The sequence below is a fragment of the Haliaeetus albicilla genome, chromosome 25, assembly GCF_947461875.1.
Source record: "Haliaeetus albicilla chromosome 25, bHalAlb1.1, whole genome shotgun sequence".
NCBI lineage: Eukaryota > Metazoa > Chordata > Aves > Accipitriformes > Accipitridae > Haliaeetus > Haliaeetus albicilla.
This window is the reverse complement of record NC_091507.1, coordinates 19,608,927-19,626,429: the sequence shown is the minus strand read 5'-3', so window position 1 is coordinate 19,626,429 and position 17,503 is coordinate 19,608,927. Positions and strand designations below refer to the sequence as shown.

General features: G+C 41.7%; 1 protein-coding gene across 2 annotated transcripts in view; it reads right to left on the bottom strand.

The window, feature by feature from the left end:
- LOC138681898 (pinopsin-like) overlaps positions 1-7,405 on the bottom strand; it is a 94,149-nt gene extending 86,744 nt beyond the window's left edge. Inside the window, exons 1-2 of one of the 2 annotated variants that reach the window (XM_069770162.1) lie at positions 6,693-7,405; positions 271-1,029 (exon numbers count right to left, since the gene is read on the bottom strand). In XM_069770162.1, coding sequence (XP_069626263.1) covers positions 271-607 — 337 coding nt within the window. In that variant the 5' untranslated portion in view covers positions 608-1,029; positions 6,693-7,405. Of the gene's footprint in view, positions 1-270; positions 1,030-1,437; positions 1,571-6,692 lie in introns of those variants that run through there. The other variant, XM_069770160.1, reaches the window with a different exon arrangement.
- Positions 7,406-17,503: the final 10,098 nt, after the last annotated feature.

The following is a 17,503-nucleotide window of genomic DNA, read 5'->3' as shown; positions in this document are numbered from 1 at the left end:
TGCCTCTTTCTAGATGCCATTTTTAGCTCTTAAAAACAAGTCATTTCAAAAAATGGGATACGTTAGGAAACACTTATCAGATCTGTGCTATTCTTTCGTAGTCTGTTGTGAAAATGTTTTAAACCATCCATTTCACTTGTGTTTGACCATTACAAGGCAATAAAAGGATTCTCCTATTTACCACTGAGCAGCGATCAGCTAGCTCATCAAGTTGCTTCACGTACCAGTGTTAAAAAGAATAGGATAAGACAATTATTGTTGAAGCCTTACCAAAGCAGGAATTGACAAAGCCATACCACCTACAACCATGCTCCCCTCCAATCCATTTGCCGTGGATGTTAGATGCAAAACTGAGGGTAGTGCCCGAGATGCACACTAACATGTCGCTGATACTGATGTTCAGGAGGAGCATGTTGACTGGGTTACGGAGGGTTTTAAACTTGCAGAAGAGGATGAGGACAATCAAGTTATTCAAGAAACCAAAAAACAAGATAAATCCAAGAAAAACAGCCACTACTGTGTGCCCATTTCGTGAGAGTCCAGCCCTTGGCTCAGCAGGATCTGTAGGTGCACCAAAGCTCAGGTTGTATGTCCAAGAGTGGTTCATTTCGGACTTTGACGGGGATAGGTGAGGGCAGAGACGGCAGATGCCCTGTGCAGAAGTCCTCCAGCAGTTTCCCAGAAGCGTCCCTCCATTACAGGTCAAATCATCTCAGGATTCTTGCGATCTTCACTCAGCTGAGATACCTCTTGGATGGTTACGCAGGCGTGAAATACAGTATTGCAGCACAGGAGGGTTTTCTTGCACTGTGCCTTCCCAGGGGTCAGCTCTGCAGCTAACTCCAGGACAGCAAAACCAAGCAAACAATCACCTCAAATTCATCTTAGTTAGTTAAACCCAGGATCATGTTAGATGATCTTTTTTTGAGGCTCAGAATGGAAGATGTCTTAAAAAGGTGCTTCAGCATGGTCTCTTCCTCCAGAGCAAATGGGCAGCTACCGTTGTTTCCTCTGACAGTGGGTGTCCTTCTGAAAATAGAGGAGAAAACAAAACAACTTTTTCCATACCAAGACCAAAGTAGGTACCTAATTTTATAACAGTTCCTCCCTTTTTGAGCTGTAACAAGTATTTCTCAGTCTTTCCAGTTTTCTCTCTGATTTTCAACAGAAAAATCAGTTTGTGGACATTACCTTGTTCTAAACAGGTTTTTCTTCCTAGCTCACAGTTTAGCATGAAGAAAGTTATTTGCACCTTCCTAGCAAAGTTCCTCAGGTGAGAAAATGCATGTTAAGACGTATCTTTTGCAGCAGCTTCCGAGAGGAAGAACTGTGTCTTCCTCCACATCGAGTCAATCCACACCAAGCAAAACTTCAGTCTTGGCCAGACCTTAATTAAAATGATTAAAATTTTAGGAGAAGGAGAAAGAATTTCCTTACCCAGAAAGACTAATTTCGAGCGCAGTCCCTGAAGCTCTCATGTGCTTACAAAGGTTGGCAGAGCTGTGATATCAAGTTCACTTCTCCCACATTTACCAGTGGACAGATGTTCTCCTTCATTATTTATAAAGCAGCCAAACACCCAAAGCCTCACATCTCCCTCCCACCACGCACATGAACTTGTATATCCACAAGCAGCGACTACAACGTGTGTGTCTGTCGCGAAGCAAGAGCAGGGTGCTTAATGTGGATGCGTAACTGCTTAGCCAGCCTTCTGCATGGTTGCAGGCAAATTCTGCCCAGACATTTCTATAAGAACGAAGATGGATAGATATATACATATCTGTATAAAGTTTAGCCTGAACTAAAAAGCATGAAAACTTTTCTTTCAGGAGTCATATACTCCTAGAATGATTACATGCATTTCAAAAATCTTCCGTATTACTCCTAACCACTGCTTTTTGGAAATTGTCTCATAGGAAAAGATGTGTTAACCAACTGGAAAGATGAGAGTTCAGAGATTACTGAGACGGAGAGATTGTTTGGTTTTTTTTCTTTTACCATATCCTTGTGTCATAGTGAATGTTTATAGCAAGTATTTCTTCTTACTATTTTCTTACTTTCACAAAGTCACTGTGCTAGATATGTCTCATTGCTGCAGTGGTTTTGAACTCTGATGTACACAGTCTGTCTTTACATCCTCTTGTGATGAGTAAATTATGTACACTTTGCAAACCTTCTACTTTTAGGTCACTCACAATCTGAAATGCTGATGCGTTCTGCTCTTTTCCCGCACTTAGGAGGTACACGGTAATTTAGATTGGTAAGAGTCTCAGGTGGCATATCTAAGAGAAAGAACATTTTAAATCCTCTTTCTACCATTTTGGAAAAAGAAAATATTATCCCCTGTCCAATTCTGGTTGCAGGTTATAGAAGGAAACTAACTGGGACTAACCATTGATACACTTTAAATTTACTCATAATTGTGTTTAAAGGAACAGAGTTAAAGTTTAGTGGAACAAAACACAAACAAAAGAACAACTCATTAAAAAATAATGACGCTGAGTGTTTCTCAGTCACTAACTGTATGGCTGAAAAGGCAAACAGCTGTGCTTTATTTTTTGGTAGGAGAAAAGCATGGTGGCATTGTGCTGAAGGAGAACTTCAGAAGGAAGAAAGAATTCATAGGAAAAAAGGATGTGCAGTTGTCCTGGTTTTGGCTGGGCTAGAGTTAATTTTCTTCCTAGTAGCTGGTATAGTGTTATGGTTTGGGTTCAGTATGAGAAGAATGTTGATAACACACTGATGTCTTCAGTTGTTGCTCAGTAGGGTTTAGATCAAGTCAAGGATTTTTCAGCTTCTCCTGCCCAGCCAGCAAGAAGGCTGGAGGGGCACAAGAAGCTGGGAGGGGACACAGCCAGGACAGCGGACCCAAACTGGCCAAAGGGGTATTCCATACCATGTGATGTCATGCCCAGTATATAAACTGGGGGGAGCTGGCCTGGAGGGATCGCTGCTCGGGAACTATCTGGGCATCGGTTGGTGAGCGGTGAGCAATTGCATTGTGCATCACTTGTTTTGTATATTCCAATCCTTTTATTATTATTATAATTCCACTATTGTTATTATCATTATTATTTTTTCCTTTCTGTTCTATTAAACTGTTCTTATCTCAACCCACAAGTTTTTGCTTTTTTTCCAATTCTCTCTTCCATCCCACTGGACAGGGGGGCAGTGAGTGAGCAGCAGCATGGTGCTTAGTTGCTGGCTGGGGTTAAACCATGGCAACAGTGAAATAAACTCAATAATTAATAATTTGTAGATTTTTTTTTTAATAATTCTGCTTACACCCTAGCTTCTACCAAACTAATCTATTCTTTTTCCATCACTTCAAAGACAGTTCTGCCTAATCTATTTGCATGTGACTGTTTACCGAGGAATGCAACTAAGGTCAGTTCTATCTGCTCCTCCCTTCTGCAAAGCATATTGCAGAATCTGGCTTCAAAATCTGAAGAGACTTAAGTCTGATTTACATGCAGATTAATTTCAGTTACAGATGCAATTTGTTTTTCCAAGCTGAACTGGTTACACCTAGATAATCTGTAGCAAAGACTATAGTATGCCACCAGAAATGTTTCTATGTGGGAATTAACTTCACCAGAATAATCACAGACAAAAGGTCTGAATAATGTTATCATTAAAGCACCGCAGCCTTGATGTTAGAGAAAGCCAAAGGTTATAATCCCCTTAGCAAAGATGACCAACTTTATATACGCATCTCTATTAAGCTCAAAATATAAATAATAAAATGTAGCTCTTTTATACACAGTCACATACATGCTACATTTTTAAAGACATATTTAGAGTTCATATTTACAGTGCTTGTAAAAGGACATTTACTCCCTGGATGGGATTCAGCTGACTAAAATTTAGGAGTCTGACACCAGGTATGCAGGCAAAGCCCAGTGCCAAGGTCATTTCTCCAGTGACCGCTACCCAGTGGGATGAATTCTGCCCTGGTGCGCTGGGGAAGGATGCCTTAACGCCCAGGCAAGAGGAGCAGGCCCTGGCAATTCAGTGTAAGATATGTTTTTAGAAGTTAGTATACACAGCATGAAGGTGAAGCTATGCGGCCACTTGAAATCAAAAGATGACAAAAAGGACACACAAAGATGTGCTTTGAAAAGTTTGGGGTGATCTTAAGAGACAGGGGTCTGCATAGGAAAACGGCTGAAGATTTGGGCTGTGTGGGACTAAGTCTCTTATTGGAGAGCTTAGTAGCTCAGGTATACAGTGCTAAGTTTTTTACACCTTTGGATGAAGTACAAGCCAAATTCCGATTTCAATAAAGCTTCTAAACACCCATACAAATCCCTTGAAGAATGGTCTAATTCTTACCTAATGTTAGCATTTAACTGAATAATACACATTATTGCTGAAAAACACCTGAAGATGGACTTGTGTTCTCAGAGGTTTACTTGATTTTTTTTTTCTCCAGAGAGTTCAGTTTAATAGAGTTTCCTTTGCAACTCTGACAGCCCTGTCTTACAGGTGACACTGCGCTCCCCAGGTCTTCATGATCTAGCAGGACATCCCAAACCCTTCTAATTTCTAGCAAACTCAGGAGCTTGCAGGACTGGACTCTATCTAATTCTGCCAATTCTGCTTCTCAAAAAATGTTTAAAAAAGAAAAAAAAAAACCAATAAAACCTACAATTGCATTCAAAACAAATAAACGAGCATCCAGTTTGTCTCCTTGAATTTGTTTGATGGGGAATGGAAAACGTACCTAAAGTGATACAAAACATATGGCCAGGTGAAACAGGCCAAAAGTTCATTTAACGTCACCAGTTATTAAATGCTTCATCTGTTAACTGGTTCTGACAGTAGTAATCTAAAGATACAGCAAAACAGACACCCATCACTGCTTGCACTTTTCTCTGAAGCAGTCTGTTGGAAAAAAAAGGTTTCAAAAGATGTTATATCAGCTTCTGGGAACACAGGCATTAATACCGAGAGTGTAAGGCTTCTTTTTGCACTTGCCACCATGCATTAGTTTGAGGAGTATCCTACACCAGAGAAGCTGGGGTTTTTTTCTCACTTTGCCCCAAAATATGTACTCACTTATTGAACATATTAGCTTTAAGGGTTTAGGATTGTTTGGGTTTTTTTCTTAAATGAATTCATTCATTATTTCTAATTGGCAGTTTCTTTACTGTCTTCCCTTGCAAAGTTGTGCAACATGCCAAAGATGGTGCTTTATTCACTTTCAATATTTAACAGCTGATAAAATTGCGTAAAATAAATAAAATCAAACTTTGAAATAATTTTGCTAAGAAATTTACCTTACCCTTACGTTATACTTACATTATTCTCTTGTGATGTCGAGGAGCTATAAAAAAACCTTATAAGCACACAGCCTTAATCAGCCTGCTGTTGAGTTCATATTAAAATCAAATTTTAAATGGTGATTTTCCTTCATTTATGAACGTAGCTTTCTACTGAAAAGTTAAAATTTAAAAAATTTTCATACCATTTCAAAGACATTCCCAGCTGAAATTTTATGAAGGAGGAATCAATTTTTTGACCTGATGCCAGAATTATGGCAGGAATACTATATTTTTAAGTTTTTATACTAAACCTTGTTTTCCAGATCAGAAACTGAATTATTCTTAACAGCGAGCAACCACAACCAGAGGTATCACCTGAAATAATTTTTTCAAACACAGTTGAAAGATGAGGGGACTGAGGTGAGCTTTGCTACACTGAAGACAAAATTCTTGGACTATTTTTTCCATACCCTAAGTCACACTGTGAGATGTCAAGAGACCCAGAGGTAGGTCTTTAGAAGTAATCTAGAAGACAGAGAGGAGGCTCCAGATGTTTACGTATCTCCCAGCTCCCAAAACTGTGGAGAACCTCTGGCATGCAGACTTACAAACTTACTTTTAGGTATTCACATTCATGAAAAAGACAAACAGGAAAAGGAGAACAACGTAAGTGCAGAATACGTGGGATGAAGTCCACCCCTATTTGACATGTTTGAAGCTGTACCACTCACTCGAGGGAAAATTCTAACAGTGTGCTACAACAGCGTGAGAAAATTGCTTTTGAAAGAAAAGTTACTTTTATATAGTACTGTAAAAGTTAAGGCAACCCCTCCTGTGTGCGAGGAGGAATTTTTTTTGCACAAAAATATTGGTGCTAACAGTAAAAGACGGATCTGCTCCCAAGCTGTGCAGAAGGGCCGAGATGCTGCTGGCTGCAGCCCCGGGACCACCGAGCACCCCCCGGCTCTACCCGACCCTTCCACTTTGCATCAAGCCAAAACCTCGCCACCCAATCTCCCTTCGTGATTTCTCCTTCGCAAACTTTTTTTACACTTATTTAGGAGGGAGCTGGTGGGGGGGGAACAGAGAAAACTGGACTAAAAACCCACCTGCATCCAGCATCCCAAGCAACCCAAGGGGGAAAAACAACCCCAAAAAAGACACTTAAGTCTTCGGCAAAGGACCTGCGAAGCGCAGGACCCCCAGCTTCGGCACCCACCGGGCTGCACCCCCTTCACCCCCAAATCTCCAAGGCGTGACCGGCCGTGGGAAAGCGATTGCTCTCCGGCCGTCCACCCCCACGGATCCCCCTCCACCCCCGCGGATCCCTCTCCACGGATCTCCCTCTATTCCTGCGGATCCCCTCCGCCCCTGCGGATCCTCCTCTGCCTCCGCGGATCCCCCTCCGCCCAGCAAAGCGCTTACTTTCCGTGGGTTGGATGTGGTGGGGGTTCACCTCTCCCTTCTCTTTTTTCCCCTCCCAGGCGGGTCGAGAAGACATCCAACTTCGGGCTGGCGGGGGAGAATAAATAGAGCCTTTAAATAAAAATTTAAAAAAAATTAATTAATTAATAGAAATAACACCGAGGGATGCTTTCCACCGCTCCCGCGGGCGGACTCCCCGCAGCCGCCGCGCTCCGCCCGTAGCGGGGCGGTGCTGCAGCCCGGGCCGCCCCCCCTGGGATGAAGGGGGGCACCGGGGATGGGGGGGGGGACACACACACTCACTGTCCCCCCATTTGGGGATCTTGTCCTGCTGTAGGGATGCTCCCCTCCTGGCCTCCCCCCTCCCAGGTTCTGCATCTCCGGTTGCAGGTTTGCACAGGTCTTATTGCTATAAAAGTCTCTTTTTTTTTTTTTGGTAAGCAAGCGGGTATAAATACCTGTTCAGCAGCAGATCAGGAATGCAGTTTAAAAATGTGTCAAAACTAGAAGGCATGGCTTGGGTGTAATTTATTGCTCTGCTTTGTCTATATTTTCCACGTGTGTCTTTACGTTTTAAGCATTTACAGATCAAAAAAGCACTGTGGTTGCTGTGTGCTGAAATCTGCGTTTTCAGAAATAAGTGTGTCACAGAAATAGCATACAGCTTGAAAACTATAATACTGAGTCTTTCTGTTACTACTACTACCTACTGCTACTTTTTTAAAGACTTCTACTGCTCTGGTCTTTCTACAGGAGAAAAAAAAAAAGCCCATGGGGAATGAATTGCCAGATAAAAACACTAGAGGAAAAATATTCTGGAGTATACCTTGCTCTGTTGAACATCATCTCTTAGCTCTGGCTCTTGCTGAACTTCTAAAGAGTCTTTTAAATTTGTAGAGCACAGTTAAAGCCTGTAAAGTGATCATCATAGTCATGTTATTCTACCTCAGCTAGATTTAACCTTTTATCTGATCACACCTGTCAGCTTTTTCACCCTCTCAGGCTTAAAGACAGACAAACGGATACACCTACCATTATAGAGAAACAGCCCAGCAAAAAAGATGCTGTGGAGTCTCTTAATAAAATCTCTTCCCAGTGGAAGCCTAAAGGCAGACCTCCTAGGTATTATTTGTTGTACTAATAACAAGATTTTTTTCCAAAATTCAGCTTAAGTAAAACTATTTCATTAAATAAAGTAAGAATTTCCTGAAGAAATCAATCAGGAATACACCTAATACCATCATGTTCAGAAAATACACAGTATCACAATTTTGCTGACTAGACCCCCACTGAAAACTAATAACTGCTTCTCCCCAAATACAAAAGCAAAAGCAAAAATAATGTGCTAATGTCACATTCAGAAAGAGAGCAGGAGTGTACCTCCTTTAGAGATGCCTAATTAAAAATAAAAATATAAAGGGTTATTTTTTTCAATGTCACTTATAAAATGTGTACCTCTGAAATTCTCCATCATGGCATCTAGTTACAAAAACAATCACAGTTACCAAATGCACACACTTCTAATAATTTTTCAGTGGCATGAAAATGTGCTTCTCTGGGTGTTAAATTGTACTTCTTTACCTGGTGCAAAGTCAGGTGAAACCACTTACTAAAGGTAGCTGGGTTAAAAAATGGCTTGAAATTCATTTACCCATTATGAATTTGGAAGTTTTCTAAAAGTGGGTTGTACCAGCAGAAAAACTTGTCAACACAAACAAATCTCAAGACAGTTTACCTACCTGATTCATTGAATATCTTTTTGTTTCACAGATTATGATTCAGAGCAGTTTGGCAGCATTACTAATTGCCGGTGTGTGTCAGTGAAGGGCAGGTTGCCGTGCCCAGGGTGGTGTCTGTCTGGGGTTGTAATTCTGGGGTCCTGGTGATGCTTCAGGTATTAAACTGGGGCATTTGATTGGAATTCCTTGTTTCGTTTAACAAAAAATAAAAGTCGCTAGGGAATTCCAGCATCTCCCATGAATTTCCTGCTTACCTCCTGCTTCCCAACGAATGTTGTGTTTTAGTAGTCTCTAATATCATACAGAAGAAGGGACAGTAAATGAATCAAGTGGGGAACAACCCCGAGAACACCTGCTGGTGTGTTCCCCCAGTGCAGCGGTCAATACTGCATCCCGACTGTCCTTCAGAGCAATGCCCAAGAGCTCACCACCCCAGTTCCCCGGCTGCAGCAGCTGGAGTTGCGTAGCGAGGTGGAGAATTGGGTGTACACCAACATGTAAGCCTGGTGGAAAAATGAGGGATGAAGATTCGTGTGTGAAGTTGAGATTGTGTCCGTATGCTGGTTATATCCTGCTTTCAGAAGTTGCCCTTAAATTTGAAAGAACATAAGAGATCTTTAAGTTACTTATGTTCCTATGGGAACTACTTTTAGTGTCCTCATTTATAATCTCTGTAACTTTCCCATTGCTCTTTGAGAAAGACCCAGTTAGTCCAGCTTAGCACTAGGGGTAACATCCATTCTGACATTCTCCACAGGAAAAAAAAAGTTTCCTGACTTTTGCCCTGGTTTTACTAAAAAGACTTCAAATTTGCATCAATCATCATAATTTCACTGGCGTAACATATGACATTGAGTGGTTGCTTAGCTCAGTGATATGCTGTGCATACCCTGAGATACTAAAGAGTGGTGGCACATTACGTGGTTTCACCAAGTAGTTGTTTCGTTAACAGTGGAACTATTTTGTTTTGCATGACAGGGATAAAATAAGGAGAAACCATAAGGGAAAGGGAGGCAAACTCTTCCCTTCTGCCTGTCCACAGCTGCAAACATTTATAATTCCTAAAGTCCTTACTGCAGTGGTATTTACCAATGAATACTGGAAGCGAAACCAAAGTATCCTCAGATCTATCACAGTATCTCATAGCCTATTCCTTAAAACCCACCTAGTTGATTACTTATAAAAAATGGCAGCAGATAACAAATGCATTGGCCTCAATTCCATATTTAGATGTTTTGGATGGCACAGATTTCACAGTTTGTGAGTCTGGAGAGAGAACAGCTGATGCAAGTCCAAGATTGAAATTGCTCATAATCTCCTTATTCTGCACAAAGCATATGATGACAAGACTCTGAAAGCAGCTACTAAAATTTAGGGTTAGATACAAAAATTTAGTCATTCCTGGTTCGGAATTAAGAGATAAGACCATATTGCATCATAATAAAACCACCATCAGAAGATTTTGAAATGTCTTCTGAACAGTGTGGAGGAAGATTATTTCTTGTCAACTAAGACAGAATTTGTGAGTCAAACCCAATTTTCTTTAACTAGAAACAATCGTTAGGTTCAGTTACCCACACAGAGGTATCTAATGTGTTTTGAGACACCCTTGAGAATCCCATCCAACCCTTTTCTTCTAAATCAAAGGACTGTGAGTCTCCAAAAGGTGGTCTAATAAAAGACATTACCTGTATTTAGGACAAGAACTTGTGTGCATAAAGCTTATCTAATTTTCCAAGTATACCATCTGGCCTAAAAAAAGATGCTAACTGTCTAGAAACCTTGTCTTACCTGCCCTTTGACTATCACAGCAAAAGCAACACGACCATTCAGTTAGCCAGTTCTTTTAGTTGGTGTTTTGTTCCTGGGGGATGATTTTGCTTAGGCTTCTGCAAGGCTCTGAAATGCCTACATGAAATTCTTTCTCGGTTTTGTACTTCATGTGAATTTCTAAATCACAATCAGCTGGTGCTTAATTTACTTACAGATTCTAAAGATGGATCTAAGTTGTGAGACAGAGAAGGGTTTCCCAGGGTCTGGATCTAGACAGCAGATCCCAGCTGCTCCCTGACTCCACAGTGGGTGAACACTAGTCATGGTCATGTCCCCTCTTCTTTCTCTAACTGGTCCCAGTGACCCCCCACTCGGGATGCCTGAGGAATATTCCAGCTTCAGGGGCAGCACACAGCATATCTAGGCAGACAGCAGGACTAGAATTTTTCTCTTTCCAGTGGCTTTGATTCTGAAGATTATGGTAAATTTAAACCATTCTTACTGTAGCTCTGCACTTAAATAAATGCTTACTTCCAATTATTTTGAAGTTGCCAAAGAAGATCCTATGCTTTTTCACAACTCATGCCCAGAATATTCTGCCATCAGCAGGTAAGGGGAAGGCAACAGGAGAGCTTTCAGAAATCCAGGCACAAAGTTAGACGTGCCCTCGGAAGGCATGAGACTTCAGGTAACACAAATATCTGTGCCTCGCTTCACTCTTGTAATGGGGGATATATGAGGAACGTCTTTCTTTGCTGTAGTAAAGGGGAAACCAAGGCAGCAGAAGGAACTTTTTGTTCAAAAAGTCAGAGCGGGAACTACGGAGGAAGCTCAGATTGTTCTTTGGGCTTTATCCAACTTCCCTTACTTTTATGCAAGATGGGGGTTAGCTTATATTCCTGTTCCCTCTGGGGATCGTGTGTTTCTCTGACCTGCTGTCACTCAGAAAGAACAGGGCTGACCAGAGCCAAACCGGGTGTGGGAAAGCTGCGCGGCCGGTCCGAGTGTGCGGCACAAGTTTCATCCTCCAAATCACTGGTGGCATCTCCTTCTCTCTTTTCCTTGGGTGGCCAAGGGAGGGCACTGCATGCACTGCTGACACTGCTCCAGGGAAGACAGATGTTGGGTACAGCTGCTGATTGAAGATAAAAGACAGCAGAGAAAAAAAAGATCAAAGGACTACAGAAGACAGGTCAGGCACTCTATGTATTTGCATTTAGCTGGCAAAGCCTTTTCCCAGCAGAAGTCCCTCGGAGTTGTTCTCCATCCTGCCTCATTGCCAGGGCGTACCCTAGTAAAACAGATTACAGGCATTTCTCTCTCCTTCCACACTCTGTCAGCTCCATCACTCCCAGTGCTCCCGCTGTAAAATCCGATGGGCCACAGGCTCACCCAGAGGCACCTTCTGTTTCCCTTGTTGCCTGGCCACAATAAAGGTGGCTCGGAGGATTTTGGACTGTTATTTTGCAGTATGCCGAATAACAAAGGCTCAAAAATCAGACTCCCTCTGCTAGAAAGGACTTTTTAAACAAAGGCTTGGTTACCTCAGCCTGCATTGCCCTTCTGGAGATAGGTGTGTGCCTGTATATTCATGCAAGCGACAGAGAGAGAAGAGTATCTGTGATGCTCACCGTTCCATATTTAGCTCCTGCAAGCACGTCTGTTCACTGTGTACCCAGGAATTAATGCTATCCCTAAACAGCCTCCAGAACAGCCTCTACTACGGCTGCTTCTTCAGAGTGATCCTACAACCCCATAGTTCTCCTCATCAACTGCGTCTGCTTCCCAAATTCTCACGTCAGTCCCTCTTGCACCCCAAGGAGTTTTGCGTCCACCTTATCGAAGTGCTGGAGGCTAAGGCACAGACCCAGAGCTCTTCACCCTTGCACCATTTTCTGATCTGAAGAATTTTCTCCTGGGCAATAAGAAGGGAACAAAACTTGTGAGTTACCTGATTCCTCTTCAGAGACCATCTCTTGAGGTGAGGAAGAGGAAAAGCTATTTTTCTCCAGCTTTGCCCCGTCTGGCCATCCTGCCCCCCAGCAGTGGCTGAGACAACTGGGTAACAGTCAGAGCTTGTCTGTAATTTGGTAGATGGCTGGGATAGTTTGCTTTCTAACATTATCTCCAGCTCAGCTGAAATCTGGTATCTCCCTACTTATTATAAGACCTGGCAGCATGAATGTTAATGGAAAATACTGGGTAATTTGTCAGTCCAAGCTAGCAATGCACACAAATGTCAGATCTGCCACAGGGAGAAGGTAGGGCACTGAGCTGTTCCGTATTTCTGAACGTGCTCTTGCCAAAGTGCTACATCTTACTTTTCTTAGCAAACACTTAGCAGTCCCTTTGAATCAAAGATGAATTTTTTTGCAGCAGTTACATTTCATACTGGATGTGAGACCTACCCTTCCTTCAACCAACAATCTGTTTTCAGCAGAAAGAAGGAGGCAGCTGTGGAGCCCACCAAGATCAGACTTAGATGTGCAGAAGAAGAATGGACTAGGGTGAAGAAAAGGATCAGAAATTATATGTCTTCAAAGATTGGCACGAGTCTTCAATTTATTTCGTAGCATGGAGGTTATCTGGTAGCTAGAAGGTTATGTCGGTACTACAGTGGGAAATTTAGCTGTACCCTGTGGACACTTGCTTGTGTTCTGGGGAACAGCCTTTTGTAGTGACACTGCCTTGGGCATCAACCATCTGGGCCTGGCTGGTTCTGTACAATATTTGCTGAAATATTTGCTTCCATGGTTTCACTGCTAAAGGTACCCGCACTCATGCGCTTAAAGCCAGGTCTGTAATTTCTCAGCACTGGTCAGGTGCGTTTTACAGCAGACGGCTGCCCGCTTCAATTTCTCTAGGTTTTCTCACATGTATAGGACTATCTGGGTTTGTCTAAGCTGCAGAGCCACAGAGACCTTCCATGCTGTCAGGTCCAAGAGTATACCTCGTTCAAGTCCCAGATCCACTCGAGGGTGAGACTCAGCCCACAGCCCTTCTGACTTCTCCTGTACCTTGGTTTGAGGACTACTGAGCCTATAAATCAGTTGCTTGTCCTGATTTACCCCATCCACATCCCTGAGATGGACAACCGGGAGCCGCAAGGCAAGTGAGGATGAGCTGAGACGCAGGATGATGCATGTCAACACCACGACTGAGTAGTATTTGGGTAACAGATGGTGGGAACAAGGGCATGAGGGGTTTGGGATCTGTCCCTAAGAATTTACCAGCTGCTGTCACTGCTTATGTTCTGGGTGATATTTAGGGTCATGTCCATGATCAGGACTTAAATTGGAGCAGAGGTACAACTTTTTCCCTTATGTTCCTTGTATTCTTGATGATGAGTGCCATATTTTTTATCATGATTTCCTTAGTATGAGAAGAGGCTTATTGTTGGGCTTTTTTTTTTTTTCCTTTTTTTTTTCTTACCTAAATCTCTAGTATCTAGATTAATTTGGTTCTATGAGAATCAAAAATTTCATTTATAAAACCTTTCACTTATTCAAAGATGTTTCAAACATGACCCCAGTTAAAACTGACCCAAGAAAAGTACAGAAAAATAACTTCAAAGTTACTTGTTTTACATACTATACTTTTTTTCTAAAAAGGTAACTAAAAAAAAGTCAAATCATGTAAGTAAATCTGGAAGACTCAGAAGTTAAATGAAGTTGAAGTAACTATTGGTTTTAAAATGGAATAACATGCAACAAGCCCAAGAGTAGATATACTCATTTGATTTATAGGCATATAAAAAAGACACATTTTGTATCGTTCTGAGAATTTCATTAATATTCAAAGAATCTGGCTAGAGATTCAAAATTACTAGCTAGTGATTTTTTGTGTCGATATAAGTCAGGAGGAGAATCCATATTTCTAAAGTGCAGTCCCATTCTTGCCTCTTCCTTAGCAATTGTTCCTGGAGGAGTAGCTTTTCCATCAACATATTCTGTTTTCTGGAGAAAGAAAATTATTTCCATCCATTTTAAAGCAAAGCACAGTCTCTCAAAGCATAGTAACAAGATTTCCCATGCAACACAAACTGAACTTATTCAGAGCAGGCATCTCAGAAATTTTAAAAAGGATATTTTCAACTCCACAGTTGTAATTATTCTGATCGCTTCCAATCCATGTACTTGGTGCTCCAGCCAATCCTTATGGAGAAGGAAGACCATCTTTCTCCCTTGCTTAGAAGTCCCTCCAGCAAAATGCTTCTCTGCTAGAAAAAATCTTGTGTCCTAGTGTCCCGGTTTCAGCTGCGATAGAGTTAATTTTCTTCCTAGTAGCTGGTATAGTGTTATGGTTTGGGTTCAGTATGAGAAGAATGTTGATAACACACTGATGTTTCCAGTTGTTGCTCAGCAGTGTTTAGACCAAGTCAAGGATTTTTCAGCTTCTCCTGCCCAGCCAGCAAGAAGGCTGGAGGGGCACAAGAATTCGGGATGGGACACAACCAGGACAGCGGACCCCAAACTGGCCAAAGGGGTATTCCATACCATGTGAAGTCATGCCCAGTATATAAACTGGGGGGAGTTTATATAAACTGGTCAGCAAGTGGTGAGCAATTGCATTGTGCATCACTTGTTTTGTATATTCCAATCCTTTAATTATTAGTATTGTCATTTTATTATTGCTATTATTGTAATTTTCTTCCTTTCTGTTCTATTAAACTGTTCTTATCTCAACCCATGAGTTTTACTTTTTTTTTCCCAATTCTCTCCCCCATCCCACTGGGTAGGGGGACAGTGAGTGAGCGGCTGCGTGGTGCTTAGTTGCCGGCTGGGGTTAAATCACGACACCTAGCTGGAGACAGATTCCATTCTTGTCAAAAACATAGGTGGAAGATGGATAATGAGTTTCTTATATGTCTTTCTGTTGCTTTAGCTCCACTTTTTTTTCCCTAGGGTCTCTCCCCATTTTCTTAGTCTTCTTGTGTAACCCTTCTTCACGTAAAATCTCAAATCTTCTAAGCCTGTCATGGTGGAGTGGGACTAAAATATGACTTTCAATTTTCAGGGTAAGATTTCAATTAAGCTTAATTAAAAAGAAATATTTTGAAGCTTTTTCTCTGAAAGTTTAGTGGTTAAAAAATAAAGTTGGTGCAAATGGAGGAGGAAGATGGTTTCATTCTCAGACTGTTTATCCCAGAAAAATGTATCAGATGATGTCCCACAAAAAAAAAAACAGCTCCATGACATTTTTCACCAGTCAGGACAAGCACTGTTTGCCATATTTCTGAATTACTTGTTTGTGAACCTGTAGTAGATGATGGCTCCGCAGCTGGTCTGTGGAGACATGATGAGCAGTGAAAGTGATGGTCCCTTTATTTTAACTAAATTAAAAGTCCATGCTAAACATGCATTTTTTTCTATGAGAAACTTGAGAGTGCTATCATTTCTTCGATTCCAGAATTAGGAATCTATAGTCTCCCACAATTTCATTAAATATCTACAAAAACTAACATTGCCTTTCACTAACATTCTTCATGAACAATATATCCATGCATCAAGTTCATCTTTTGACATGAATTGCCCATCAGCATTTTCCCATAGAGTTCACATCTGCTACTCAGATATACCCAAGTCATGATTTGTGCTTATAGAGAAAAAAAAAAATTTGAATAGCCATGTTTCAGGTATTACAAGGATTTCAGAGTGTAACATATTTAGTAGCATGTTTTAACCAGGAATCATTTGTAAAATATATATTTGCTTTCTATTTCCTATTTTAGGTCTAGTTGTAAAACAAGATTTTGCAGCAGATGCAATACATGCTGCCAACAAGAGCAGCCATGTTATACAAGAGCAAGGTTTATTACAAAATTCAGTAGATTTTTTAGCAAGATGACAGCTGTTTTTTCTTGGCATTAGTAATTACAAATCCCTACGAGAACACTTTGAAGGCTTTATGACAATCCTGGCTAGAAATGTAATTGAATGAGGAGATCGACATTCACATTCTGCAAAAAGCAATTTGCCGAATACTTGTCATGTTCCACAGTTAGCATTACCACCTTTGGAAAACAAGAACAGACAACTCGGTCAAATGGCTGCTGGGCATGTGTTGCAATTTTAACAGCAACCAGCAAATCCGTAGTAGAATTGGCTGGCTGATAGGAAACCAGCTACGTGAATACCCATGTATTATATAGTACGTAAATGCCGGGTGAAGAGTTCTGTGCCAAACGCAATGACCCAGGTGGGCAACAGAGCAAGGGCTACTGAGGGGTTGATTTTCATTACGCAGAAGTTTGTTTTAGGGGGATATGCGTGAAATGCCCAGTGTTTCCTTCCTTCTCTGCCCGGTGAATCGGTGGAAGACTGGTGCACGCTTTCCTTGCACCAGGATCTGCTGGAAGATGTGCCGCCAGGATTGCTCTGACATTTCAGGATGAGTCCTCAGACACGAGTTCCCCTCCTAATCCAGAGTAACGATCCAGACTGCAAGCGTTAATGGGTGCTCGAGCACCTGGGTCTGGGACCCAGAGGTTTTTGAAAGTCAGCTCTGCTTCTATTGCTTTCTTGCGTTCCACCCGTGATGGAAATCAGTGCGTCTTAACTCCTGCCAGCCCATCGGCTACAGAGGCTGAGAGAAGAAGACTGTGCAAGGGGGAGGTATTCCTGCTATGCAAACTGCTACAGCTTCTGGGATTCGTTTCAACGACATGGCTTCAGCGCAGCGGAGGATTAAAACGTTGGTGTCTTTGCGTTTTTGAGAGTCAAAGAGAAGAGACTTCTTTGGGGTTTGATTCAGAATCATTCTCCCAGAACTGAGTTTATCTTCTCTTTGCTGTTACCCTAGAAACTGAGCTGTGCAAATGGGATCAGGCTCTGGGGCTCAAAGGAAGAACAGATTCTCTCAGCCAGGTTTCTGCCAGGAATGTGGAAGCACAGCACAGTAGCTATTTCCCCCTGGAATACATCTTTCCTTGGGTGCACTTTCTCCCACGGGCCAAGAGGGCACATCTGTCTCTGACTTACAGATTCGGTGGTGGGAAAGTTAAGCTTTAGCCTTTACGATTAAGATTAGGCTGAGTTTGGTAAAAATATGGACAAGACAAATATATACCTGTGGCATAATACCTGTATTAACAATTCATATATTTAATCTAAGCTATGTACATTTGCTATGAGTACATTTTCTAGGTGGATGTTGTTTTGAGTCTGTCTCAAAAAATACCAGCCTACCTTACAGGATCCCTGAATGCTTGCAGGAGGCCAGTCAGTGGTAATTTTCCAATGCCTAATGCGTACAACCCAACCGCTAGCAAGCTAAATTCTACAAAAGCCTCAAATACAG